Source organism: Vipera ursinii, assembly GCF_947247035.1.
Source record: "Vipera ursinii genome assembly, chromosome: Z".
In the NCBI taxonomy this organism is placed as follows: domain Eukaryota; kingdom Metazoa; phylum Chordata; class Lepidosauria; order Squamata; family Viperidae; genus Vipera; species Vipera ursinii.
Genome location: NC_139517.1, coordinates 39,307,907 through 39,334,360, shown reverse-complemented (window position 1 = coordinate 39,334,360; position 26,454 = coordinate 39,307,907). Strand labels below are relative to the sequence as shown.

Sequence of the window (26,454 nt, the reverse complement as noted above, 5' to 3'; positions counted from 1 at the left end):
CCATGAAGGACAAATGAGACCTGAATTAGATCTATTTTAAGATGACTAAGAACATGGTAGCCTACATACCTATGATTAGTGTAAACATATTTCATTGAATCCAGTTTTCTAGATACACACAAGATATACTGATCCCTAATCATTGAAATTGTACGATATGTCAGTCTTAGATATGGCTGGCTGCTCTATAGTTCAGTATATGTTGTCCAAAAGGCTTAGCAAAGAATATATGTTGTGTCTCCTCATTTTTGTTAGTGATCAGTATTAACTTTTATCCATCAGAAAAAAATGAAAAACAGGTTTTCATCTTCTCCAATAGGATGGGCAAAATATTTCTTCTGGCCTTTATTCTTCTTATGGCACAAAAGGACTGAATTGGTTTTGAGCTTATTCCTAGAAACCAGAAGGATGTTATTTGGGCTTTACTATCTGAATGATTTGGCTTGTTCTGTGATTATGGTGGAATGCAGCTTTTGAGGCTGATTAACCACCGTGTCTGTCAAACTGACTAGCAATTTGGGGAGTAATACAGTAGTCCCAGCACAAAAAAAGACTAGTGGAGGAGAATATCAGGCTGAAGAAAACTACTCTAGCCACCAAAGGTTTCTAGTTGTTAAGTGGTATTAAAGGGAGTCCAGTGTAGCCACTGCTTAAATATACTCATGGGCTATCCACTAGTAACTCCAGGCATATAAAATAAAATAGAACCAATGTTTCTCTTCACCTTATATTTGGTAAGTGTTGAGCTTAACCTATTTCAGTTCCAAATAAGCAAAGAAAACACCTGGTTGAAGACGCACTGGGCATCCTTGTGCAGTTTTCTTCCTAATGTCGGAATGCTTGTCTTCTTCTACATGAGTTTTGCTTCCTTGTTTGCAATTAGGGCAAATGTATAAAACATCGCAATCTCAATTGCTCACTCATTGAAATAAGTAGCCTTCCCTTGAAAATTACTAGATTTTCAAGCTAAAGTCAAGCTAAATTTGGTTCTAATGTAAAGAATGCATTATTAGGAGCAAGGAAACCTGAGTTGGAATCCTGTCTGAGGCACAAAGTTGTCTTTGAACAGTCATTCTTTCAGTCTTAGGAAGAACGCAATGGCAAATCATTCCAAAAATATTGCCATGAAAATTCCTTGTCAGGAGTCAAGACTGATTAAAAAAATATGCTTGATCCAAAGAAGATGGCAAAACATAGTACCCTGCCACCAGATTTTTTTTTAAAAAAATTTAAAACTCAAGACTGAATTGGCTGCTAACTACTTCCATTTACTGCTTAGGACAGCTTTCCCAGCAATGCATCCACAGGGCGTGGGGGGGTGGGGGGGGAGAGTAACAATCTCAAAATGGCAAGTGTGATTAAAGCCCCACCTTCTTTTAATATGACACATGCATTGCACATACTGGCTTGCATTACGGAGACCTGGTTGGGCCCAGAGGGCGGGGTCCCCCTGGTTGATCTTAGCCCATCAGGTTTCCGGGTGCTGCACCAGCCTTGGGCTCAGGGTAGGGGCGGTGGAGTGGCAGTTGTTGTGAGGGAGACCTTATGTCCGCGGGAGACCACCACAGTCCAGATAGTCGGGTGTGAGTCCCTCCTCCTGAGATGTGGCCCTAGAGCTCAGTTGGGCTTGCTGCTGGTGTACGTTTCGCCTAGACACGTGGCAGCAGCCCTGCCTGAGCTTCTCGATATCCTCTCAGGGTTGCTGGTTGAGTTCCCCAAACTTATAGTTTTGGGTGACTTCAACCTACCATCCCTGGGGGGATCATCTGAGTTAGCTCGGGAGTTCATGTCTTCCATGACGGCCATGGACCTGATGCAGGTTATTCTGGGCCCAACTCACGGGGGGGGGGGTGTCACACGCTCGATCTGGTTTTTTTATCCGGACGGTGGTTAGATGATCTTGGGGGGGTTTTTCTCCAATTAATACACCCCTGTCATGGACCGATCATCATCTCCTGCGGTTGGTCTTCCGTTTTGCCACTCCCTGTCATGGGGTTGCTGAGCCAATAAGATGGTTCCGCCCTAGGCGCCTTATGGACCCTGAGCGGTTCCAAACGGCGCTTGGGCCCCCACCTGCCTCCTTTGCTCACAGCTCAGTCGATGCCCTAGTGGAAGCCTGGGAAAGGGCAGCCACAGAGGCACTCGACCAAGTTGTACCCATGCGGCCCTTGACCCGACGCAGATCCCAACGGGCCCCATGGTTCTCCATGGAGCTCCGTGAGATGAAGCATCAGAGATGGGGCCTAGAGAGCTGATGGAGATCCAGCCGATCCGAATCCGACCGGTTACGACTAAGGTCGTTTACGAGAACTTATCTCGCGACGTTGAGGGTGGCTAGGTCTAACCACTTTGCCACCCTCATCGCGTCCGCAGATAATCGCCCGGCCGCCCTGTTTAGGGTAACTCGCTCTCTCCTTAATCAGGAGGTGAGGGAGGAACCCTTGCAGGGTTGAGCCGAGGAGTTTAGTCGATTTCTGTCGGACAAAATCGCTCGGATCCGGACCGGTTTGGACTCAGACTGGGCAGAGTGTGACGATGAGGATACGGGCGGCCTTGTCGATTTAATCTGGGAAGAGTTCGATCCTGTGACTCCTGAAGAAGTGGACAAGATCATGGGGAAGTTGAGCTCCACACGTGTTTGTTGGACCCGTGCCCCTCCTGGCTGACTTATGCGGCCCGGGATGGGACACGAGGCTGGCTCCAGGCAGTGATTACTGCCTCTTTGAGTCAGGATAGTTTTCCCTCCGCCTTGAAGGAGGCGGTGGTGAGACCCCTCCTCAAGAAGCCTGCCTTGGACCCAGCAATTTTAAACAACTATCGTCTGGGCTCCAACCTTCGCTTTTTGGCGAAGGTTGTTGAGAGTGTGGTGGCGCAGCAGCTCCCTTTGTTCTTGGATGAAGCTGATTATCTAGACCCGTACCAATCGGGTTTCAGGCCCGGGTACAGCACGGAGACGGCATTGGTCACGCTGGTGAATGATCTCTGGCGGGCTCGGGACAGAGGCTGCTCCTCTGTCCTAGTCCTTTTAGTCCTCTCAGCGGCTTTTGATACCATCGACCATGGTATCCTGCTGCGACGTCTCAGGGGGTTAGGAGTGGGAGGCACAGTTCTCCGGTGGTTCTCCTCTTACCTTCTGGGATGCTCGCAGTCGGTGTTGGCAGGGGGGCAGAGATCGACCTTGAGACCTCTCATTTGTGGAGTTCCTCAGGGATTGGTTCTCTCGTCTCTCCTGTTCAACATCTATATGAAGCCGCTGGGTGAGATCATTCGTGGTTTTGGAGTTGGGTATCATCAATATGCTGATGATACCCAGCTTTTTATTTTGACCCCAAACCACCCCAGTGATGCCCTCGACGTGATGTCCCGCTGCCTGGAGGCGGTCCGGGTCTGGATGGAGAGGAACAGGCTTCGACTCAACCCTGACAAGACTGAGTGGCTGTTCGTGCCGGCATCCCGATTATTCCATCTTTGGCCATGGGGGGTGAGCTATTACCCCCCGTAGATAGGGCTCGCAACTTGCGGGTCCTTCTAAATTCACAGCTCTCTTTGGAAGAGCATATTGGAGCTGTGACTAGGGGGGCCTTTGCCCAGTTTCGCCTGGTGCGCCAGTTGCGGCCCTATCTAGACCGGGATGCCTTGCGTACAGTCACTCATGCGCTCGTGACTTCTCGTCTAGACTACTGTAATGCTCTCTACATGGGGCTGCCCTTGAGGTCCACCCGGGGACTTCAACTGGTGCAGAATGCAGCCGTGCGAGTTGTCTTGGGGTTTTCCCGATACTCCCATGTTACACCTTTGCTTTGCGAGCTGCATTGGCTACCGGTTGCTCTCCGGGTGAGGTTCAAGGTGTTAGTGATGAGATTACCTACGGCAACACCTGCGGCCGGCGTCAACTTCCCTCCGTCCAGTGCGCTCCCACAGAGAGGGCCTCCTCAGAGTGCCGCCGATCAAAGAATGCCGATTGGTGGCCCCCAGGGGGAAAGCGTTCTCTGTGGGCGTGCCAGACCTCTGGAACCGCTTACCGGTTGAGCTCCGGATGGCCCCCGACCTTCGCTCCTTCTGGCGCGATCTCAAAACCTTCTTTTTCGAACAGGCTGGCCTGGTCTGATGGGATGGGGTTGGGTTTTTATAAATAGTTTTAATTTTAATATGTATTAATTATTATGGGCATAATGGTTTAATTGCTTTTTAATTTTTGTATTCTGTTTTTATTATGTATTGCCTTGTTCATTGCCCTGAGTCCTTCGGGAGAAGGGCGGTATACAAATTAAATTATTAAATTATTAAATTAAATTATTAAATACTGGAATGCAATCAAGCTTGGGTCATCTGATGGCACCTATCATTTTCACCCCTCTCCTTGGATGCCCCTGTTTCCAAGTTCTCAACCCTCCATCAGCCCTGAGCTAAAAAGCCAAGTTGAAAACAAATCATTGTCAAGAAAAATCTATCCAGGTGGTTGCTAAAACTTGATATCAGTGTGATAGCACTTACTCAACTAGCGTCTGCCTATTAGCTATGCAGACTGAAATTCTGGAGTTTGTAATCAGCACAACTGGAGGGTAGTAAGTTGAAGAAGGCTGACTTTTGCTGCAAAGGACTAGGTATGCTAATCTGCAGAAAATAGCAACAGCCTTGGGACAGTCTTCTGGGACATTCTTGAGTTTCGTAGCCTTAAGAGTAACAAATCTGTTATCACATATAAGTTTTTAGATTATGCCAATATATCAAAATAATTACACAATAGGTGACGTCATGTGGTCCCCAAAATTAAATAAATAAATGTCATCAAATAGTACACCTTTCTCATCTGAAAACTCCATTCACATTCACATCTTAAAAGATCTAATAGTTCTGCAAGGTTTGGGCCACTTTTAATTAAATAACAAATTACATTTATTAACTGATTCCATTTTGGAGATCAGTGGCACCCTCTTGTGGTGTTCTTAGTGTTAGGGATTCCTGGATCACATGATAATAAATTAATCTTTATTAGTGCTGCAAAATGGTTTTTGATGACTGAAAAGATTAATATGGGCAGAGATGGGGAATTTAATGTACATCTGGATCTTTTGCTTAAAAATGTTAGGTACCCATGCTTTCTCTGCTTCTTGATTCTTCTGGTGTTTCAGCTCATCATCTCCAAATCTTTGCCTTGCCTTGTCTGGTTGTCCTTAGTTACCTAGTCCATTACTATCAAATCTCTGCAGGGTTAATTCTAAATGAAACCACCTGCAACAGCTCTGTTCATCCTTCTAGCTCCTCTCCTGCCCCCAATCTTTCCTGCTCCTTAGTTTCTATGGAAACCGTATCTTGGCAGTGTTACTTCCTGGACTAGCTTGTTCTGGGGAGTGAGTTGGGCAAGGAGTAGACAGGCAGATCTCTGAAGCAATTTTACAAAATTTCAGAAGCAGATGCTCTAAGACCATTATTAATAACAGTAATCATACAGTGGTGAGGATAAGAGGAAGGAGACTATGGCAAAACGTAAACAGTTTTAAAACTTGAGGCAAAATAACGTACTGTAATCATGATATATGTTCCAACAGCTTGATGTTAACAGAACAACTTTCATTTTTCCACCCACGCAAAAGTATGAGTCACACAGATATATTAGGAGGCCTGGCTTTTTTTAATCTTGACTTTTCCATTTGCAGAATAGAATAAAATTGACTGGGATATCATGGGAAATAAGTACCATTACAGCTACACTATAAAATATTTACTATGGCAGGCATGGTAATTACAATGATTACCCCCATTGTAATCCCTAACTCATCACTTTTTAGTTGCAGCTTGTTTGTTCTCCCTTAGAAATGCTGTCATAGTTGATTCCATTTTTACAGATGTATAAAGTAGGTTTGATGATTTACTCAAGAATGTTTACTGAATATATGAAAGGAACGAAATTCCTGCAGACTGATGGATTGACAAAAGATTAAATAAATATGCACACATACAATAGACCATGTATTATATATACACACATACACACCTACACATACAATGGATCATGTATTATATACCTCTGCTATCAGAATATTTTTTTTACTTTTATCTTGAAAAATTGCTATAATGTTGTTATTTATTTACGTCAAGTATTTGTTTGGTTACCCATCAAAAACACTACTCTGGATGGCTCACAACAATAACAAAACTCAGAACTATAAAAACCACAAACATCAAATCATAAAACCAAAACAAAACCAGAGTCTCTGTCATCCCTTTGGGATGCCCCAGAACCAACTTCAGACATTCTCACTTTATCCAGCACCTGGGTAAGCATGGCCTTCTAAAGGGCTAAAGGGATGGTGGCCTGTCAAATCATAAGATAGGGCAGCCATAGAAAAGACACACTTTTTTGTCCCATTTTATAAGAATATTTAGTAGTTTATGTAATTCTTACTCATTCTTCTGCTTTTTAAATATTCAAAGAATTTTAAACTGCATTTATCATTGGAAGAAGTAATTAAAATTTTTTGCAACAGAGTAGTTAGTGAAGGCAGTTGTCGTTAAAAAAGGCGAAGCAGAAATAAATAAATAAATACACACTGCTTCAAAATTTGCCTAAAAGTAATAAAACTGGAAATCAGATGAAGATATGGAAAAGATTTATTCATCTTGTAATCCATGACCATGACATGGATAGCAAGACACCCTGAATATGTGACCTTGGAAATGCAAACTATACAGCTAACACACATGTTCTTGTCAAGTCATAAGAGTTGCTAGAAGAGAACATATGTGACTTGAAGTGTGATACACAAGCTATACAGTGACATATGTGTGGCCATAATACAACGTGATTGGGCAAATGCATGGAGAAGTTGAGAGGAGGCAAAAGTAATCATGCCTTTCTTTTAATTTTGACCAGAATAATTTGGTGGGAACCTAAAGAATTCTAGAACAAAAAAGGATAATATTTACAAAGAACTTACTGCTTAGAACTAGGGACCCCAAATCTACTTCAAAATAATGCCCAGCATTCCAGCACAAGGAATAAGTGACACAACGAAGAGAAAGAAACTTAGTGCCTCACTTGGCAGTCAGCCTTACCTCAAACAGGGCATGACATTTCAGCAGATAAATTTTGATACCTCTTTCATAGATTTGGAGGAACTATTGCCTTATTACTGTAATGTCATCAAGACATCCCCAAATTCCAACCACCTAGCCAATGAATAGAAATTCTGGAAAGTGTTGTCACAAAATGGAATACACATATTTGGAGAAGACTGCCCTCTAAGGAGCAAAACCATCTGTCATGCAACAATACAGAAAGCACAAACACAGTAAATCACATTACCTTGATGAGTTTGAAGAAGGTTTCCAGAATGAAGATGAGGGAGATGAGAATTGAGAAGATCTCCTGAGTATAGCGAGAGATGTAACGCACCAGGAAGCTGCCCTCAAAAGCCACCACCACTATCACTATCAGTATCAGCCAAAAGCCAATCCAGACTCTCCCTATAAGGTATTCAAAGTCATTTGCCGTACAAAACTATATGGATAGAAAAGGGGATGGGGGTGAGGAAGGTAAAGAAGATTTCATAGATAATATAACTGAAATGCTATTTCCCCCCCCCTTCATTTGCACTTTCACTTTAATAAAACAGATATCTGAACCCTATCAGCCTTTCCAGGTCAACATCTTATGAAACTTCTGTCTTGGCTAGTTGGAAATTGGGGATTTGGTATTGAACACTTATATGATGATATGGAAAAATGACCTATGCAAATTTTTCAAGCTTATGATCATAGTGATGAAAGTTCAGATTTAATATCTGTGGGGAGATACCTGAAAACTTAATTTATCTTCATTTTTTTATTGTTATAGCATTTCATAATATTTTTGTACAAATGTAGAGTACTTCACTTCCACAGTCAGCCCAATCTTTGTTATATTAGTTTAGGGGTTCCCAACCAGGGGTGCTTGCACCCCCTGGGGGTGCGAGATGATATTCCAGGGGGTGCAAAAACGTGGGCTTTCAAAATTATAGTGTATATGCATAATTCATTGCCGTTATTTAGAACTTTTGTAAGGGGTGAGAGAATATATCAGAAGCGTTCTAGGGGTGTGGGGTATGGAAAAGGTTGGGAACCACTGCACTGGTTGATTATTCTGGGAGTTTAACCTTAATATGTTTAGTTATCAGACTGGAAAAGGCACAATATTCTATTGCTATGGAAATAAGACTGAGCAAGCATGATCTGGAATATTCCTAATAACATAGAAATAATTTTATTAAATGAAATACTGCCTGATTAGAAGTCAGCTAAAAAACTTCTTTATTACTCTCTCCAGTACTTAGAAATGGGAGATATACTACCCGTAGACATGAAGTTTGTTTCATCTCATAACTTATAGCCATAAATTGCCCATTAATTTCCAGAATTGTCTATTGCTTTAAAATAATTTAAGCAAACGACAATCAGTATGGATTGCTTAGCCATAGTTGCTTAAGCCATTATTTGCTCAGCACTCACAGCACAATAAACTATTATTTGCAAAACAACAGTTGATGGAATCATACAAACTATGTTCAGATAAACTACATTACGGTTTAAGGCAATCAAATCCATTTGCTCCCTTGTAGCCACAATCTGGTTTGTGTAACTTTCCTTTCAACAAGTCAGAGTGATTTCTAGCAGGACACTTACTGTATAAAAAGCTTCTTCAAAGACCAAAAGGGGGCCAGAGAATCCCACCACAAGCAGAGGCTGTGCTCCCAGCAAGCAGAAGAGTCCACTCTGAACTGCGGTAGAGAGTAGAAGCTCGGAGACTCCTATCAGGCGCTTTGTCTTTTCAGCTGAAAACAACAGGAAACAATGAGCAAAAATAGGACCAAACCAGGCCTTCTTTTGTCCCTCTTCTCCAATGTCCAGGCATCAGAAATCCATATGTCTTAAGATTTGTGACTACCTTTTTCACAGCTGAATGCATTATTATTTATTATTTATTTATTTATTTATTAATTTAATTTATATACCGCCCTTCTCCCGAAGGACTCAGGGCGGTGAACAGGGCAATACATAAAAACTAGATACAAAAATTAAAAATTATTAAAAAGCAATTAAACAATGCCCATAATAAATTAATACAGATTAAAAATTGAAGTCCATTTATAAAATCCCACCCCGTCCCATCAGGCCAGGCCAGCTTGTTTAAAGAGATGGGTTTTAAGATTGCGCCGGAAGGAGCGGAGATCGGGCACCATCCGGAGCTCGACCGGAAGATGGTTCCATAAATCCGGCGCGCCCACAGAGAACGCCCTCCCCCTGGGGGCCACCAATGCATATTTCTCACAACTGAAGTATGTTTTTCAATGAAATCACGTTGAACAAATACTTTTTCCAAGCTACTTTCCACTCTCATTGGAGAAATAAATAATAATAATAATAATAATAATAATAATAATAATAATAATAATAATAATAATAATAAACCTCTCTTCCTAAGCCAGTGTTTCTCAGCCTTTGCAATTTTAAGGTAGGTAAGACTTCAATTCCCAGAATTCTCTAGCCAGATGTCCTGGCTGGGGAATTCTGGAAGCTGAAATTCACAAATCTTAAATTTACCACGAGTGAGAAACACTGGGCTAGCCTATACAGATCATTCACATTTATTTATTTTTCAGGTTATACACTTTAGGAAGCAGCTGAAAAGGATAGGAAAGGAAGAGTAGTCTGGGCTGGCAGCCATTTTTAGTGTGGGAGAGAGCAAAGCTTGATTCAATTGTCGTTCCTGCAATGGCTGCATGGGAATGTTCACAGGCTTTTCTGAAACTGCAAAGAGTGTTTGATTGGGGTAGAAATAAAGGGGTATGTGGTTGAGATCTCTAGCTTTATCAAGGACTGATTGTGTATTAATGGCAGGTATGACCAGGTGATCAAAGCTATAATGGTATGTGGGGGATGACCTTGAGGATAAAGGGAAAGATATGCTGCCTAGGAAATGATCAGACAAGATTCATTTACTGTTTAATAGACAGAGGGAAAAAACTTAGGAAGGACTTACCTTGATCAGGCTGTGAAAAGAGAAAATAAGAGATCTATACTTTCAGACTTTCTAGTTTCTGTTAATGCAGCCTTACAATAAAGTAGTATTAGCTCATCTGGTCATGTTTCCTGTCTGGTTTGCCTGGGTGAGCTCTCAAACCCTTAACCCTTTTTAACATGCAATGCACACATTATATACAGTATGTGTCCTAGAGGGCTCAATACTTTCTCCACTTCTATTTAACATCTACATGAAGCTGCTGGGTGAGATCATCCAACACCATGGGCTGAGATATCATCAATATGCTGATGACAGCCAGCTATATATCTTGGCCCATGTTGAGTTAAGCAATACCATTACCTTTTGTATACCAATTGCACTCCTTCCTTGACCAATAATTCCTGCTCACAGTCATTCACACCTCAGTCTTGACTCACCTCCCATCTTGACTATTGCAATGTACTCTACATGCGACTGCTCCTGAAAAGCATTTGGTCAGGCCTAAATGCGCACCTTTATCATCTGTCCTATGGGAGCTGCATTGGCTGCCAATTTGTCTCCCTGGTCCAATTTAAGTTACTGGTTGTCACCTTCAAAGCCCCACATAGCCAGATTATTAGAAGGACTGTTTTTTTTCCTGGTCACATCTACCCAACCCACCAGAATGGGAAGGCAGAGAACGGTCTCTTAAAGAACTCCATCTAGTGTGACCAAGAAGGGACTTCTCTGTGATGGCTCCCTCCATATGAAGATAAGATTGGCACCCACTTTCACACTCTTTCACAAGGCCCTGAAGAGCTGATTTTGCCAACAGGCCGGGGAACCTCAGAGAGAGATGGATCCCATCAAGTGGCTTGTTTGATTGTTGCCACCAGGAATGTGGGAGGTTATTGCTTTTTTATTGTTTTTGATGTTAGATTATAATTTGTGTAAACTGCCCAGAGTGACTGAGGGTGAATTGGTTATAAATGAATAAATTCAAAAACTTATTTGTGGCTTTTTAAATGATACACATTGGGGCAATACATAAATTCCCTTTGACCCTCTCCAAGAATAATTAAATAAAAGTTACATGGTTGAAAACTACAGTATTATACCACTATAGCATTGCATAAGTCTTGGTGGTACAGAATACATATTTCCATTCTCCAAACTATTTGCTTTTTTGTGTAAGCATTTTGGGCATAATTGAGTAGAAACCTGGCATGTATTTTAGCATGAATGAATGAATTGGCCTTAAGCAAGACTTCCTTAGGGCTTCCAGGTGTCAAGTAAAAGAAGGACATGTCTTCTGTCTGATAAGCATATCATTAAATATTGTCTGGCTTTTGAGTATCTTGTGTTTTTGGACTGTTTTCACAATAGTCATCATTACAACTTTTATGTATTGGGACCTTGTAAACTGTTTGCTCCTTTCATCCCTTGCCCTTTGATAGATTCAATAACCTAGTTCTATGTCATTGAATTAATTTGGCAATTCCAGCAATCATCTTCAATTCAACCCCTTCAAATCTATGATCACTGTATCACATGACTCATCATATATTTCTATGGTGGGATATATTATTTTATCATTGATTCTCTAGTATTGCTAGCATAAGTTCCTAAAAAATAAAGATTTGTTGGAAAATATTGTGAATGAAAAAACTTCTAAAGGTAGTTTTTCTGAAACTGAAGGGGAAAGTAATTTCATATAATATAAGCTTAAATACATTTTTTGCTGGAAGTTTTGTTGTAGACACCATGAAAGTTCAATAGTTAGTGTATTCCTTCCCCCCCTCCATATCTCCTCCTTTCCAAATATCTCTACCCTTCTTTGCCTCTTCAGATAGCTAATAGCTCTACTCTTATTGTTTTTAATTTTTATTTTTTTATCACCAGACTTGGAAATAAATAAATGAATAAGCATATAGTATTTTATTAGAAAATTTGTGCTAGCAATACTGGCGAGAAATTATACTCCTAAGACATCTGAAGCACTCCTGTTTGAAAACATACCACTTCTTATTGGTTGTCTGTCTGGCCCAGCAGAAAATCAATTCCAGAGCATTTTTTTTTAAAAGTACCATCCTCCTGATCTTTATTATGTGATCATGTATCAATGTGCGGCTAATTTCTCTTACCAAGCAAGCCTCCAAAAGTAATGGCAGGAGAAAGCGCAGCAAAATAGATGAAGATGACAGCAGCCAGGCATTGTGGGTTCAGAGCATCCTTGATGTCACTGAGATATTTGGGGTACCGACGTTTTATGTCTTTCACTAGCCCCCCAAAAATCCTTCCAGTTCGGCGCAAGGAATCATCAGAATCTTCTGCTTTGATATCGTACCCTGCATGAGAAGGAAAAGGGAGGTTTTCAGAGGGAGTGCCCTCTTCAAATGTGAATGTGAATGTCCACTTTTTATGGATATTTGGTGATCTCTGGAGTTATTTCATTCATAATCATGAAGGATGCCCTGTATAATATGGAACTTTAACATAAGAGGAGCTCCCGGCTGAGTTATCTGGACAGACAATGGTGTCTAATGAAGGGGGGCGGGAAGTTTTGAGGTTGTCAACATGAGGCAGGGTCAGGTGATTGAAGCCCCATCCCTTTTAATGTGCATTATACATATCAGTACATACATATAAAAAGAGGCAAAGCTGCAGTCATCCAGTTGCGGCCACACCATTTGAATTTTCCTCAACCTTATAGCTGACTCTGTTTTGGGAGAGGATTGGCTGGCTAAGCAGGACAAATATGATAGTGAAGCTGGTCTGCATTTTGAAGCAATAATAATCGCCATTTAAAAGTCACCCCTCCTCCATCCCACATCATTAAGTAAAAAAAAAGCATTTTACCTAAAGGGCTGCTAAGATTAAACAAGCCTACTAACACTCCAAATTTTACTGTATGTCTCTTTCTCTGGTTTGCATAATTATTTTCTACAAAGTCATTTACAAGAAAAAAAATCCCAATTTTTCTGAATACTGGCAATGCAGTCTTTCTCTCTGTCCCATTTTATGTCTAAATTTTCTTGTTGCATTCCACACACAGGATTGAACCTGTGGCTGAGGTTTGGAGGCATTGCTTTTGTGTAGCAAGGCCTCTGAAATTACCTCCAACTAGAATTTAGGTTCACACCGACTATAACTGCCTACTTGAAGCAACTGAAACTGGAGCTCCTCTGGAGAGTGTTTGGGATGATGCTTGGTTTATATATGTATATATATATATATATATATATATATATATATATATATATATATATATATATATATATATATATATATATATATATATATATATATATATATAGTTTTATATATGTGTTTTCTGAGATATATATATATACATATATATATTTAGTGGTTGGCTACTCAAATAAAGAGAGCTGGTTTGGACCAGAAGGACTACCCCCTCTGAAAAATGTTGGCAAGAAAACTGCATGAACTTGTCCAGGCGGTTTCCAGAAGCCAAGACTCATTTAAAGGCACAAAGAAAGAAAGAAAAAAAAATCCCTTGCAAAACCCTTTGGGATTGTGGTGGAACATAAATTAAATAAATAAATACATTTTTAAAAAGTCAGAACATTTTTGGAAAGTTTTTTACAGAGGCCCCTGGCCTGAATCAGGAGGCTGAATTTAATATTCAGTGCCAAAGTCTGTGGTTTTGTGATACAATTATACACATTCCTTATTTTACTAGGTAAAATCAAGCTATTGCCTCACGTCCGTCATGAATGTGAGACAGGACATCTTCCAGACTAGTTTCTCAGCAAGTTTCCATCTTAAAAACAAACTGAAATAAGGGCTCCTTTAGTCCTTCTTGTAGAAGCTAATAGTATAAGCTTACCCCTGTCTCCTTAGAAGAAATCATACTGAGTTCTCTATGCCTGACTCAAACACAGAGAACTGCAGGCTAAATCAGTGTTTCTCAACCTCGGCAATTCTGAGATGTCTGGACCCTATGAATGGGCTAGAGAATCCTGTGAGTTGAAAAACCACAGGTCTTAAAGTTGCTGAGATTGAGAAACACTAGGCTAAATTATCCTCCTACACTGAACCATAGCCATGTCTAACCATACCTAGGTCTTTTAGTGGCTCTTCCAGTTTCTTCTCCACTGGGAGGTACCTCTTCCTTAGGAAATCCTTCTGCACTGGCAGCAACATTTTGAGAAGTCTTTCACTTTGGATCTCAGAGGGTGGGAGGACAATGCAACAATCTAGGAACTCATCCAGACTCTTTATCAAGTCCTGTCTTCCTTCTGCCAAATAGGAGTCATTGCGAAATACCTACTCCGAGAAAGAAAATAAGACAGTGCTCAGGGAGCCACTGGGCAGGAATGGGGTGGGCTCATTTTCACCTCCACTCTTTGTGAAGGAGTGCTCTCTACTGGGGATTTAGATAAGACGGGGGGGGGGAGGCCCAACTTCCCATAAACAGTTAATTTTAACTCTATATATTTCAGTGAAGAGTTGAATTAGATTTGCCTGAAATATGCCTCTCTAGCAGATTAAAATGAACCAGTGAATGTAGGCCATTCTAGACATTAAAACCAATGGAAAATAAATGTCCACAAGTCTTTACTAAGACAAACTTCTAAAATAAAATGATTTTGCTATTAAAACTACATGCCCTGAAATGTCTTTGTTGGAAGGTGCCCATTTTTTTGCCTATACCGTCAAATATTTGGAAATGCTTTGCCAAGAGTTTTCAGTGATAGGGAACTTCTGTCGGCCTAACGGCTACAGTACCTTCTAGAATAGATCTTGCATGGCATGGTAGAGAAAGTGAGAAACAAGAGGCCAAGGCCAAAGACACACTTCCCAGATACTTTTATCCATGGAAGTTGCCATCTCAGGAAACAATTAGCCACTTAAAAGGACATGGTATTTCTTTTCCAGGACCAGTAACCGTGTGAGATTCTGATATTCTGAACAGACTGCAGAGAAAGAAGAAATAATCTTGTCTATGCAATTAATGATGCCCATATCTTTTAATAAGCCTCACTGCTCCACCTGCTGGTTGGAGAAACCTCGCCAGGCCTCTCATTTTCTATGCCTAACACCGTATAAAATTCTAGTCATTATAATGATCCCTCAAATAACTCAGCCTCTTTCTGGGCATTCATGTTGATGGAACAGTAGGGAGGCCTTTGGGGTCTTTATTCTTTACTGCCATACCAGTTTTTATAACTTTGGTTCTGGTGCCGCTTGATTTCTTTTTTCTTCTTGTCAGGAAGCCATTTCCTCAACATCAGAATTACACTGGGCATGTACAGAACTGCTCCACCATCTCAGAAGCTGTCAGAGGAAACTTTCAGCCTAGCTCTCAGCTTATTCACATGGTTTTTTTCACTGTTGAATACTCACCTAGTAATCTTTTCTGAAAGAAGGATATACCATTATTTCCTCAGGCCCCTTGAATGAATAAAGGCAAGCCAACTTACCCTCTCAGACATCATAGTTGAGATGGCTCTCCCGATTTCGTGGTAGCTAATGTGGGGGGAATCAGGGCCCAGAACCACAAAAAGGAACCTGACAGGGACAGGAACCTCCAGGACGGAGTCCAGCTCCACAGCCTCCTTCAAGCGTACAAAGGCCAGAGTAGGTCGGTCCAGGAAGGTGGCACAGCCTGAAGGGAGGATGGATGGGCATGGGACATAGTTTAGGGGCTTTGGCACAAAGCGAAACAGCAAGAGAGAAAATGTGGGCAAAAATGAAAAGAATCTAAGCAGAGGCAAAAGGAGGGAAGAGAAGGGAACAAGGGGAGAGAAGGGGAGACAGCAAAGTGAGCCAAGTTTGCAATCGGGGTTTGATAAGCTGGATAGAGAAGCAAAGCATAGTTCCTGCCAAGGACAAATATGGCTTCTTCCTGACCCAAATGCACAAGAAAGCAAGAATCAGCTAGCAGATTCCCATTCCCTAGGTGCTTTGGAGAATAGCTTGACTCCCTCTTTTTTGTGGCAGCCCCTGAGATATTGGAACACTGCTATCATGTCACCCCTCACCCTTCTCTTCGTTAAACTACACATACCCAATTCCAGCAACCGTTCCCTATATGTTTTAGCCTCCAGTCCCCCAATCATCTTTGTTGCTCTTCTCTGTACCCTTTCTAGAGTCTTGACATCTTTTTTACATCGTAGTGACCAAAACTGGATGCAGTATTCCAGGTGTGGCCTTACCAAGGCATTCTAAAGTGATATTAGTACTTCACATGATCTTGATTCTATCCCTCTGTTAATGCAGCCTAGCACTGTGTTGGCTTTTTTGGCAGCTGCAGCACACTGCTGGCTCATATTGAAGTGATTGTCTACTAGGACTCTGAGATCCCTCTCACAGTTACTACTATTGAGCAAGGTACCACCTATGCTATACCTGTGCATTTGATTTTTCCTGCCTAAATGTAGAACCTTACTTTTTTCACCATTGAATTTCATTTTGTTAGATAGCGCCCAGTGTTCGAGTCTGTCCAGATCCTCCTGTATTTTAAGCCTATCTTCTGGAGTATTGGCTATTCCTGCCAGCTTGGTGTTGTCTGCAAATTTGATGAGTTCCCCATCTATCCCCTCATCCAAATCGATGTTGAAGATGTTGAAGAGCATTGGGCCCAGAACAGAGCCCTGGGGCTCCCCACTACACATTTCCTTCCATGTAGATGCAGTTCCATTGAGGACCACACGCTGAGTACGGCCTGTCAGCCAGCTACGAATCCATCTGGTGGTGATGCTATCTAACCCACATTTTTCTATCTTATCAAGTAGTAGGTTGTGATCTACTTTATCAAATGCCTTACTGAAGTCCAAGTAAATTATATCTACAGCATTCCTCTGGTGCACTAATTTTGTCACTTGATCGAAGAATGCAATAAGATTTGTCTGGCGTGATCTGTTTTTGACAAAGCCATGTTGACTTTTAGTGATGACTTTGTTTGCATCAAGGTGTTCGCTGATTTGTTGTTTCCTGGATGTATTTTTTCCCCTTTTTTGAAGATGGGAACTACATCAGCTCTCTTCCAGTCCTCTGGTAGTTCCCCAGTGCTCCAGGATCTTTGAAAAATATAGTTCAGTGGTTCTGAGATCACGTCTGCCAGTTCCTTGAGAACCTTGGGGTGTAATCCATCTGGTCCTGGTGATTTGAACTCGTCTAGGCTGGACAGGTGCTCACTTACCATTTTCTTGCCTATCTTAACTTGCGTTTCTATTCTGTTTTTTATGGCACTGGTTTTGGTAGGTTGGACTGCTTTTTCCCTTTGTGTAAAAACAGATGCAAAAAACGAGTTAAATAGTTCTGCTTTCTCCCTGTTGCTTGTCATCTTCTTGCCACTTTCCCCCACTAATGGACCAATCATTTCCTTAAATTTTTTCTTGTTTTTTATATGCTGAAAGAAGCTTTTTTTTGTTATTTTTGACTTTGGTCACAAGCCTTAGTTCATTTTGAGCCTTAGCTTCCCTCACTTCATCTTTGCAAGCACGGGCTGTTTGCTGATATTCTGCCTTAGTTATGTGCCCCTCTTTCCACTTCTTATACTTGTCCTTTTTATCTTTTAGTTCATCAGAGAGTTCTTTATGCAGCCATGCTGGTTTCTTTTGAGAGCTGTTATTTTTCTTCTTTGTTGATATTGTAATAGACTGGGCCTTTATTATCTCACTTTTCAAAATTTCCCATGCTTCTTGAGTTGCTTTCCCCTTTAGGATTCTCATCCATGGAATTCTTCCCAAGGTCTCTCTAAGTTTATTGAAATTAACTGTTTTAAAGTCCAAGACTCTAGTTTGGCTGTGTTTTATTGCTTGTGCTTCCAGAATGTTGAATTCCAATATTGCATGATCACTTCCCCCCAAGGTTCCTGTGGCTTTGACACTTTCTATCATTTCATCTCTGTTAGTGAGAATTAAATCCAATATGGCCAATCCCCTAGTTCCCTTCTCTACTTTTTGGGAGAGAAAGTTGTCTGCTAGGTTTGTCAGGAATCTGTTTGATCTTCCACTTGGTGCAGAGTTTGTCTCCCAGTTGATATCAGGGTAATTAAAGTCCCCCATTACTATTGTGATGTGCTTCTTACATACCTTAGTTAGCTGACTAGCAAAAAGTTCATCTATTTCCTCTGCTTGGTTGGGCGGCCTATAGTATACACCTATGACAATGTCATTTTTTCCCCTTTTATATTGACCCAAATGCATTCAAGTTTACAGTTTTCATCATTGTTGTGCTCTATTTCTGTAGAGATAAAGTGATTTCTTATATATAGAGCAACTCCACCTCCTCTTTTGTTTAGTCTGTTTCTGTTAAATAATTTAAATCCCTCTAGCTGTGTGTTCCATTTATGGGTTTTGTCCCACCATGTTTCTGTGATGGCAACAATATCATATCCGCCCTCAATTACCTGAATTTCTAGTTCACCCTGCTTATTGTTCATACTCTGTGCATTGGTGTATAGACATTTGAGTCCTTTATGACTGACCCTGTGTTTACTTGCTACATAACTTGTGTGGTGTCTGACTTCCCATATTTTCTTAGATTGCCGGGGACAGTGATGTTCTGTATCAATTAACTCACTGTCCCCGTTGTTTAGTTTAAATATTCCTCCAGAAAAGCTGTGAATTTATTGCCAAGTAACTCAGTCCCTTTCTTGGATGGATGCAGTAATTAGTGTACTTTTACTGGCCAAATTTACCGTGTCAGATTTTCTGCTCATGCCATCACCCATATTCTATCTTACCAACGTATGACTTTCAATCCTATGAAATTTTTCCAGGAATTTGTAATAGCTTATCTTGTTGTCAACAAAACAGACCCTTTTAACATCAGATAATATAACAATAAATATTCCCTTTGACAGACATTAATAATGCTCATAAAAGTAGTGGCTTTTCTCGTGTAATAGTTATGCTTATAACATTTTTCAGCATGGTTTTATTTTCTACAACTCCACCCCATATCTTATCTATGTACCCATTTCTTGGCATACATATGAACATTGTAGCCAAACAATGCTGGAAATTTTTGAATGATTCTCTGGTGTATTGTAGCACCTGTGCATCAGTTTCAAAGTCTAGCATATATTCTGAAGTCATTGCAGCAATTCTTCAAGATCTTATCTGAAATCTTATCTGGAGAAGCCAAGAAATGAAACATGACATTCAACACAGCTGTTCTCACAGTACTCTAGAGGTCCACTGCACATTTACTATAACAGGATCCCTTTTACAGTTGAACATAGAAGATACTTACCAACCAATCCCAGAGTGGCTTCTGCATCAGAAGGAATCTTATCTAACAGCTGCTTCTTAAACTCACTATGACTTGACTCTCCCTGCAAAAAGAAAACACCTTGGAGATTGCACTCTGAATTTAAGAAAATTAGACATTTTCTTATAAATAACTCTTAAGATAGTACAGCTTTAGCTGCTCCTGAAAGAAAGCCTATTTCAATATGTATTCAGTCTTGAACTGAGTCAGCCTTGAGTGTTCTCACTGATGACTTTTACCACCCACGCCCTTGTCACTTCTCGCCTGGATTACTGCAATGCTCTCTACATGGGGTTGCCCTTGAAGTGCACCGGAGGCTTCAGCTGGTGCAAAATGCGGCCGTGTGGGTGTTTATGGGAGTTTCTCGATACTCCCATGTTACACCACTCCTGCGTGAGCTGCACTGGCTTCCGGTTGTCCTCTGGGTGCGATTCAAGGAGCCCTACATGGCTTAGGCCCGGGGTACTTGCGAGACCACCTGCTGCCATTATCTACCTTCCATCGCCCGGTTCGCTCCCACAGAGTCGGCCTCCTCAGGGTGCCGTCAGCTAAGCAATGCCGGCTGGCGACCCCCAGGGGGAGAGCCTTCTCTGTGGGTGCACCGACCCTCTGGAATGAACTGCCCCCAGAGCTGAGGATGGCCCCTGACCTTCGGTCCTTCTGCCGTGACCTGAAGACATGGATGTTCCAACAATCAGGCCTGGACTGACTGTAGTTTTAAATGTGGGTTTATTGGGTCTATTGTTATGTATTTACTTCATTGTTTAATTCTTTTTTAAATTTTGTATTTTATATTTTTAACTTTTTATTGTTGTGAGCTGCCCTGAGTCCTTAGGGAGAAGGGCGGCATATAAATTTAATAATAAATTCAAATAAATAAATTCAAAAGAATAACAACATACCTAGCTCTCCTTGATTTCTTGGCAACTTTTGATATTCTTGATAATGGTACCCTTCTAAATTAGTTCTCTGGGTTGGGAATCCAGAGCACAATAGCTCAGGAGCTCCATTTTTACTGAAGGGCTATACTCAAAAATGCCTTTTTGTATACTTTGTCCCCATAGTGATTAAGTAGTGAGGCTCTTCAAGGTTCCATTCTGCCCTCATGTATTCTAGTAATGGGTGGATATTACAATGTGCTGTATGTAGAACTTCCTGCATTTGCAATTCTACAAAATATTATAAATGGGCTGTTGAAGGGAGCCACTGATTTTGAATTACAGGTTTCATGCTGGATTGCTGCATTGGTTGCTGGTATGTTAGCAAATCAAATTATGAAGCTCTGTTGAGCATTGTAAAACTTAGTACAACTTAGGACCCAGTATCAGATGCATTGACTTGACTGCCATGTAGCTGCCTTAAGATCAGATATTTAAGATTAAGATAGTCTACTTGAATTATGTAGACATTCACTATGTGATACCCCAAGAGAAAGAGATTCTCAATACAGGCTATGATGATGGATTTTCTTCTTGGTCTTATTTTAAAGAATAATGTGTAGAACACATACTTCATCTGAAGTGAGGAATGCAAAAGATGACAATCTTTGTTCAAATTCTTGAGCAGTCATACCAAATCTGGCCAATCGATTGATTTAATACTTCTACCAGTCATAATGCTTTGCTTTATAATGTTGCTTTGCTTACTTGGTTCTCTTTTAAGTCTGAGGACAACTGAAGTCTGAATACAATTCTACATTTAGATGGGAAAAATTGTAGTTTAAATCCCAATACTTGTAGCACTGTAGTCACAAAATGTTCTCCCTTTTATTTACTGCAAAGTTAACTTACCTGCTCTGAGTCATTAAAAAAGGTCTTCATCTCTATTTGGTGATGTTCTTGAAGCAGTGGTTGGGTTGAGTCTTTGGCATCGGTCTGTTGTACCCGCGCAGGCAAGAGAGTGTTTAATGAAGCTGATTCATTAGGGTGACTGAGCAAAGAATAAATAAAAAAAATGAGATGCAATGAAGAGGGGAAAAAAATAAGAATGCAACAGTAAAAAATCAATGCCTAGGACTAGGTCTTCAGGATGTTTTTTTCTTCTTTTTTTGTGTTGGAAAGATTTTCTCAACATCATCTGAGGTCCTTTGTTATGCTGCTTCTTCTGTCTTTGAAAATTGTTTATGACTATCTAATCTATAGGAAGGCTTATGGCTTTGGGGAATGAGACGCAATCATTGGGAAACAATAATTTTCTGTTTCTGTTTTCTGTTTTGTAAGGGGGGAACCATGCATTATATCTATCAGTATTCAACTAGGGGGAAAACATATATATGTATGTTTTCTTATGCACCTTTTTAAAAATCCTTTGTCTAGTTTTTTTGTCTTTGTAATTGTTTTCTTCTTTTTAAAGTTTGTATTTTAACTTTCTGAATAAAACAAAAACTTATTACATAAGGTGAGAGGGTGGCATATTAGGTTAATAAACAAACAAAAATAAACAAATAAATAAATAAAATTGTCCTTCTGGCAGAAGGCAACAACTCATTTTTAAAATCCTATTTCTCTGGCAGAAAGGATTTCCCAATTTTTCATCTTTACTTACTCTCTGCATTTTCTGATTACTAAAATAGCCAGTTATTTCATTCTGTTTTTTCCCTTAAGAAAGGTTAAATGTTAAGTGTATTTATTTTGAAATTTAAAAAACACAGACAATGCATTTGAAGCAAAAAACACAAACATCTTCACAAAAAAGAGTTGACAAAAGTCTAAATAGTTTCACAGTAACTTCTGGTTCACAGATTTTAAACTTCTGTCTAGAATTAAGAAGTCATTGAGTTAGAAGAAGTCATTAGTCCTTGGTCACTGTGAGATTCCGGATGGAAGCATCCCCAACAGTTGGCTGAAAGTCTCTGAAAACATCACCACTTCCCCTGTTCATAGTTCTACTGCTGAACTGTTTTTGTATTACACAGGTTTTCTTCATATTCAATCTAAATTGACCTTCCTTTATGAGCTCTTCACGCTCTGAATTCTGACCATATAGGACAGGTCTTGATCTGTAATTACACTCCTTCAGGAACTTGGCAAATGCTATTGTATTTTTAGTCATAACTTCTCAAAAGTAAAACATTCCAGTTTTATTATGTTTCTTCAGCAGACTTAATTTCCAGCCCCATTATTTTATTTTATTTTATTAGATTTATATACCGCCCCTCTCCAAGGACTCGGGGCGGTGTACAAGGCAATTAAAATGCTAACAACACGCAAGGTATAAAAATTAAAATAAGATTAAATCAATAGCCCTAAGTAATAAATACAATCTAAAATTTAATTTTTTTTTAAATTTAAACACTAAAATCCAATCCCTCAGTCCAGGCCAGCCTGTTCAAACAACCAAGTCTTCAAGTCTCGGCGAAACGAGCGAAGGTCGGGAGCCATCCGGAGCTCAACCGGAAGCTGATTCCAGAGGGCAGGCGCGCCCACGGAGAATGCTCTCCCCCTGGGGGGCCACCAGTTGACATTCCTTGACCGATGGCACCCTGAGGAGGCCCTCTCTGTGGGAGCGCACAGGACGATGGGAGATTAACGCCGGCAAAAGGTGCTCCCATAAATAACCCGGACCCATGCCATTTAGGGCTTTATAGGTCATCACCAGCACCTTGAATCTCACTCGGAAGACAACTGGAAGCCAATGCAGCTCGTGGAGCAGAGGTGTTACATGGGAGTATCGGGAAACCCCCATCACAACTTGCGCGGCTGCATTCTGCACCAGCTGGAGCCTCTGAGTGGTATTCAAGGGCAGCCCCATGTAGAGAGCGTTGCAGTAGTTTATCCGAGAGGTCACGAGCACATGAGTGACTGTGCGTAAGGCGTCCCGGTCCAAATAGGGCCGCAACTGGCGTACCAGGCGAACCTGGGCAAAAGCCCCCCTGGTCACAGCTCCTATATGATCTTCAAAATTGAGCTGTGAATCAAGGAGGACGCCCAAGTTGCGAGCCCTATCTACGGGGGTAACACCTCACCCCCTGTAGATAAAGATGGAATAGAATGGACAACCCGAGATGCTGGTATGCACAGCCACTCGGTCTTGTTGGGATTTAGATGAAGCCTGTTCCTCCCCATCCAGACCCTCACCGCCTCCAGGCAATGGGACATCACGGAGAGGGCATCACTGAGTTGATCTGGGGTGGAAATAAAAAGCTGGGTATCATCAGCGTACTGATGATACCCCACCCCAAAACCACGAATGATCTCGCCCAGCGGCTTCATATAGATGTTGAACAGGAGAGGCGAGAGGACCGACCCCTGAGGGACTCCACAAAAGAGAGGCCTCGAGGCCAACCTCTGTCCCGCTGTCAACACCGACTGCGAACGACCCAGAAGGTAGGAGGAGAACCACTGTAAAACAGTGCCACCCACTCCCAACCCCCTGAGGCGCCGCAGTAAGATACCATGGTTGATGGTATCAAAAGCCGCTGAGAGGTCTAATAGGACTAGGACAGAGGAGCAACCCCTGTCCCGAGCCTGCCAGAGATCATTCATCAGTGCGACCAATGTCTTCTCCATGCTGTACCCGGGCCTAAAGCCCGATTGGTAGGGGTCCAGATAATCCGCTTCCTCCAGGAACAGAGGAAGCTGATGAGCCACCACACTCTCAACAACCTTCGCTAAAAAGCTAAAAAGCGAAGGTTGGAGACCGGATGATAGTTATTTAAAATAGCCAGGTCCAGGGCAGGCTTCTTGAGGAGAGGCCTCACCACCGCCTCCTTCAAGGCGGTGGGGAAGCTGCCCTCTCTCAAAGAAGCAGTTATTACTGCCTGGAGCCAGCCTCGTGTCCCCTCCCGCGCTGCATAAACCAGCCAGGAGGGGCACGGGTCCAGTAAACAAGTGGTGGAACTCAGCCTCCCCATGATCCTGTCCACTTCTTCCAGAGTCACAGGATCAAATTCTTCCCAAATAATATTCCCAAGACTGCTTGATTCCCCATCGTCAGACTCTGCCCAGTCGGAGTCCAATCTGGCCCGAATCTGAGCGATTTTATCCGCCAGATATTGACTAAATTCCTCGGCACGACCCTGCAGGGGGTCCTCCCTCACCTCCTGGTTCAGGAGGGAGCGAGTACCCTAAACAGGGTGGCCGGGCGATTATCAGTGGACGCGATGAGGGCAGCAAAGTAGCTGGACTTCACTTCCTCCATCACTGCGAGATAAGACCTCGTGAAGGTTCTTAGTTGCAATCGATCAGACTCAGACCGGCTGGACCTCCAACAGCTCTCTAGGCTCCATCTCTGATGCTTCATCTCCCGGAGCTCCATGGAGAACCATGGTGCCCGCCGGGATCTGTGCCGGGTCAGGAGCCGCATGGGAACAACACGGTCGAGTGCCTCCGCGGCTGCCCTTTCCCAGGCTTCCACTAAGGCATCGACCAGGCTGTGAGCAAAGATGGCAGGCACAGATCCAAGCGCCGCCTGGAACCGTTGAGGGTCCATTAGGCGCCTGGGACGGAACCACCTGGTTGGTTCTGTAACCCCGCGACGGGGGGGGGCGAAGCGGAAGGCCAGCCGCAGGAGGTGATGATGATTATCATCATGATACCCTTCTTTGCATTGTTCCAAAGAAATGGAAACACTGGGCTTATACAGGCTAGTAGACACAAGACAATTCCTTGCATTTTCCTGAATGCCATATCCATAGGTTAAGTATGACAGGCTTCTGCTGTCCTCCTCACTGCTCCTGATCTTGCAGATGGATGGGAGACCAGGACCTTTACTGGATTTACCCAGATCTTGGAATGAAATCCAAATACTGTGCATTGGCAGCTACTGCAGGGGAGCAGGTCTTACCTTATGTTTTTCTCAATGCCCACTAGCTTAATTTATAGAGTATGCCTGATCCAGAAAGAACTAGACATGAATTGGGGCCCATTTTTCTTGGCTGTCTCATTCATTCTTTGGGTGGAGAAATGTCATCTTTCATATTTGCCCTTGCCAATACCTGTGCTGAAGTAGAAGAGTTCTTAAAAGCACCTCTTGGTCATCAGGCTTGAGTTTTCCTTCATAGATCATTTGGGAAAGCAACTGATTGGCAATCCCAGCTAGACTTCGTTCTTGCAAATCTAGAAGAACAGTTCCTAGAAATGCAGAAATAGGGGGATCATCCCAAAGAAACATTTTTGATCATTGGAAGAGATATTTGCTTATGATTCCAAAAGAGACATTTATTATCTTTATGAAGTATATCAAAAAGAAAATTGGGAACGTTTCCCTAAAATAAATGCCACAGCTACTTCTGTTGTTAAAGAGACTCCAGAATCATTGAAGCTAGGAAATTTGAAAGATGGAAAGAGATAGAGAAGATGAATAGACAGAGGTAGATATAAATGTAGATTTGCATTTGGATACAATAGATATAGATACAGATATAAATAAATTGTATCAATTTACTCCCCTCTACATTCCCTATTCTTAATGTCAGTTTTTTTTCTTTTGGAAACCTTGGGTCTCCCAAATTACTCTAAGAATATTTGTTAGGGCAAGAGAACAAGTCCATCAATACATATATGAAAGGTGGGGACTTTGGTGCTCTCTGAGCTTAGTGGTTTTCTTGCACATTTCATTACCAACTAGGTAACATAATCAATGCTACTTGATGCACTGATGATGTTACCTGGGTTAGTTATGAAATATCTGCAAGAAAACCTCTAAGCTTAGAGAATATCAAGGACCCCACTGTTCAACTCTGAGCTACAAATATTTTATTTTATTGCTAAAATATGAACATCAATCCTGTACCTAATGTACAGGGATTTGGACAATGGAAAGGGTGAGTGCAAACACCCTTCTTTTTCTTTTGTAGCACATTATTTAGAACCAACCAAAGTTCTTAAGGAAAACTGTACGATCCTTGCAATCCTTTACCTCACCTTTGCTAAATGCCTTGCGCACCTCCAGAAGGTTTTGAAAAGTCAGGTATGAAAGATGAGGTCTCCCCCAATGCCCCATCTCCTCAAAGTCCTCTTCCAGTTTGATCCAGTGTGAAGCTTCCATCCAACGAAACTCATTGTTCTTGTCCATGACCAGCTCATGAAGTTCCACATATGACTGAAGAGAATAACAAAAGCATGTCATAATGATTGCCATTTTACCCTTCCTTCAGTGCTCTGTAACAGTGACATAACTTGCAGAAATTCAACAGACAATATTTCTAATGGTTGGGATATACTGGGGAGAGATATACAACAATTTTACCTATTGCATGTCTCCCCCATTGATGAGGACATTAAGGA

The 26,454-nt window shown here is 41.7% G+C and overlaps 1 protein-coding gene across 5 annotated transcripts in view; it reads right to left on the bottom strand.

Annotated features, from left to right (window-relative positions):
* The window catches only part of SLC4A1 (solute carrier family 4 member 1 (Diego blood group)), a 68,356-nt gene that overhangs the window by 21,186 nt on the left and 20,716 nt on the right, over positions 1 to 26,454 (bottom strand). For all 5 annotated transcript variants that reach the window (XR_014494271.1, XM_083378236.1, XM_083378237.1 and 2 more), the window contains 9 exons: positions 26,092 to 26,269; positions 25,164 to 25,299; positions 21,019 to 21,157; positions 19,211 to 19,292; positions 15,430 to 15,614; positions 14,065 to 14,272; positions 12,124 to 12,327; positions 8,662 to 8,810; positions 7,307 to 7,501 (listed from right to left, as the gene is read on the bottom strand). Coding sequence is in view for 4 of the 5 variants with exons in the window: in XM_083378236.1 (XP_083234362.1) it covers positions 7,307 to 7,501; positions 8,662 to 8,810; positions 12,124 to 12,327; positions 14,065 to 14,272; positions 15,430 to 15,614; positions 19,211 to 19,292; positions 21,019 to 21,157; positions 25,164 to 25,299; positions 26,092 to 26,269 (1,476 nt within the window). In the remaining variant the exon portion in view is untranslated. The remainder of the gene's footprint in view (positions 1 to 7,306; positions 7,502 to 8,661; positions 8,811 to 12,123; positions 12,328 to 14,064; positions 14,273 to 15,429; positions 15,615 to 19,210; positions 19,293 to 21,018; positions 21,158 to 25,163; positions 25,300 to 26,091; positions 26,270 to 26,454) is intronic.